We start from the raw sequence: 1,000 nt of genomic DNA on the forward strand, positions 1-1,000 counted from the left end.
TCCTTCTTACATGCATAAATGTAAGGAATACCTTTCGTCTCCGCTAACTTTATCAAACGTGTCAGAAAGTCCAATGGTGTCGTCAAATGCGTTGCATTTTCGGCAAGTACAATAACGTCCGTCAAGTTTTGTTCCATCGAGCTTATCACGTCCGTTAATCCAATGACCAACATATTTCTCTCCGCGTGATACATTTGTCGGATCAATATGAGTATCTCGTTATTTAATTTCTTCGTTGCGGTGAGATCAGCAACACAGTTACACTCTTCGCGCTACGCAAAAAGTGAATAAACGTATAGTACGTGTTTATTCTAAAATTAATATATTGATGTCAACTTTTAAAAGATTAAACTTGGGTGAATCACGCGTACTATTCTTAAAATTATTAAACGCGTTAATTGTTAGATTAGTTTTCACGTAGTTTGCAACATAAGTATTAGAATCCTACACAGAAAACATGAAAGTTTTTGTTAAACTTTTTATTAATGCTTCAAATATTTCATACATAAAAGAGATGAGTAAAAAATAATTTTTTTTTTATAAATAGCACAGTAGTCAAACTGCAAACTGCGTTTCATTTGTGTCGAATATTTATAGTAGCAATAAAGATCTATGTTACGTGTTACTAATGAGATGTGTAAAAATAACAAATACAGATATCATTTAGATTAAAAGTTTTTCAATTCGTTTTTGGATGTCTTGAATCTGTTGTTTTAATTGCGAGCCATCTTTGCTCATTACTGAACAGGCTACCACCGGCCTATTAACTCCACAGGCTCGTCCTAGAGCCTGCTTGCTCCGCACGAAAACATAGGGTACGTTCTTGTCTTCGCACAATAGTGGCAAGTGCAGCAGGATTTCCAGTGGTTGAGTATCCGCAGCCATAACTATAAACTCGGACAGGCCACGATTCAAGGACTTCGTAGACTCGTTCGCTCCTTTCTTCAGCTGTGAGTAGCTATACGCTTGACTCACCAGATTCAATATATCTTGGGTCAGC

The 1,000-nt window shown here is 36.6% G+C and overlaps 1 protein-coding gene across 1 annotated transcript; it reads right to left on the minus strand.

Annotated features, from left to right (window-relative positions):
* Window positions 1-464: 464 nt before the first annotated feature.
* Hoip (NHP2-like protein 1 hoip) lies at window positions 465-996 on the minus strand (the record flags this gene model as incomplete). The annotated part of the gene is made up of 1 exon (XM_071796517.1): window positions 465-996. A coding segment is annotated over one exon (333 nt), but the record flags the coding sequence as incomplete, so codon positions are not given.
* Between the last annotated feature and the right edge of the window lie 4 nt (window positions 997-1,000).

This window comes from Temnothorax longispinosus, unplaced genomic scaffold (genome assembly GCF_030848805.1).
Source record: "Temnothorax longispinosus isolate EJ_2023e unplaced genomic scaffold, Tlon_JGU_v1 HiC_scaffold_247, whole genome shotgun sequence".
NCBI lineage: Eukaryota > Metazoa > Arthropoda > Insecta > Hymenoptera > Formicidae > Temnothorax > Temnothorax longispinosus.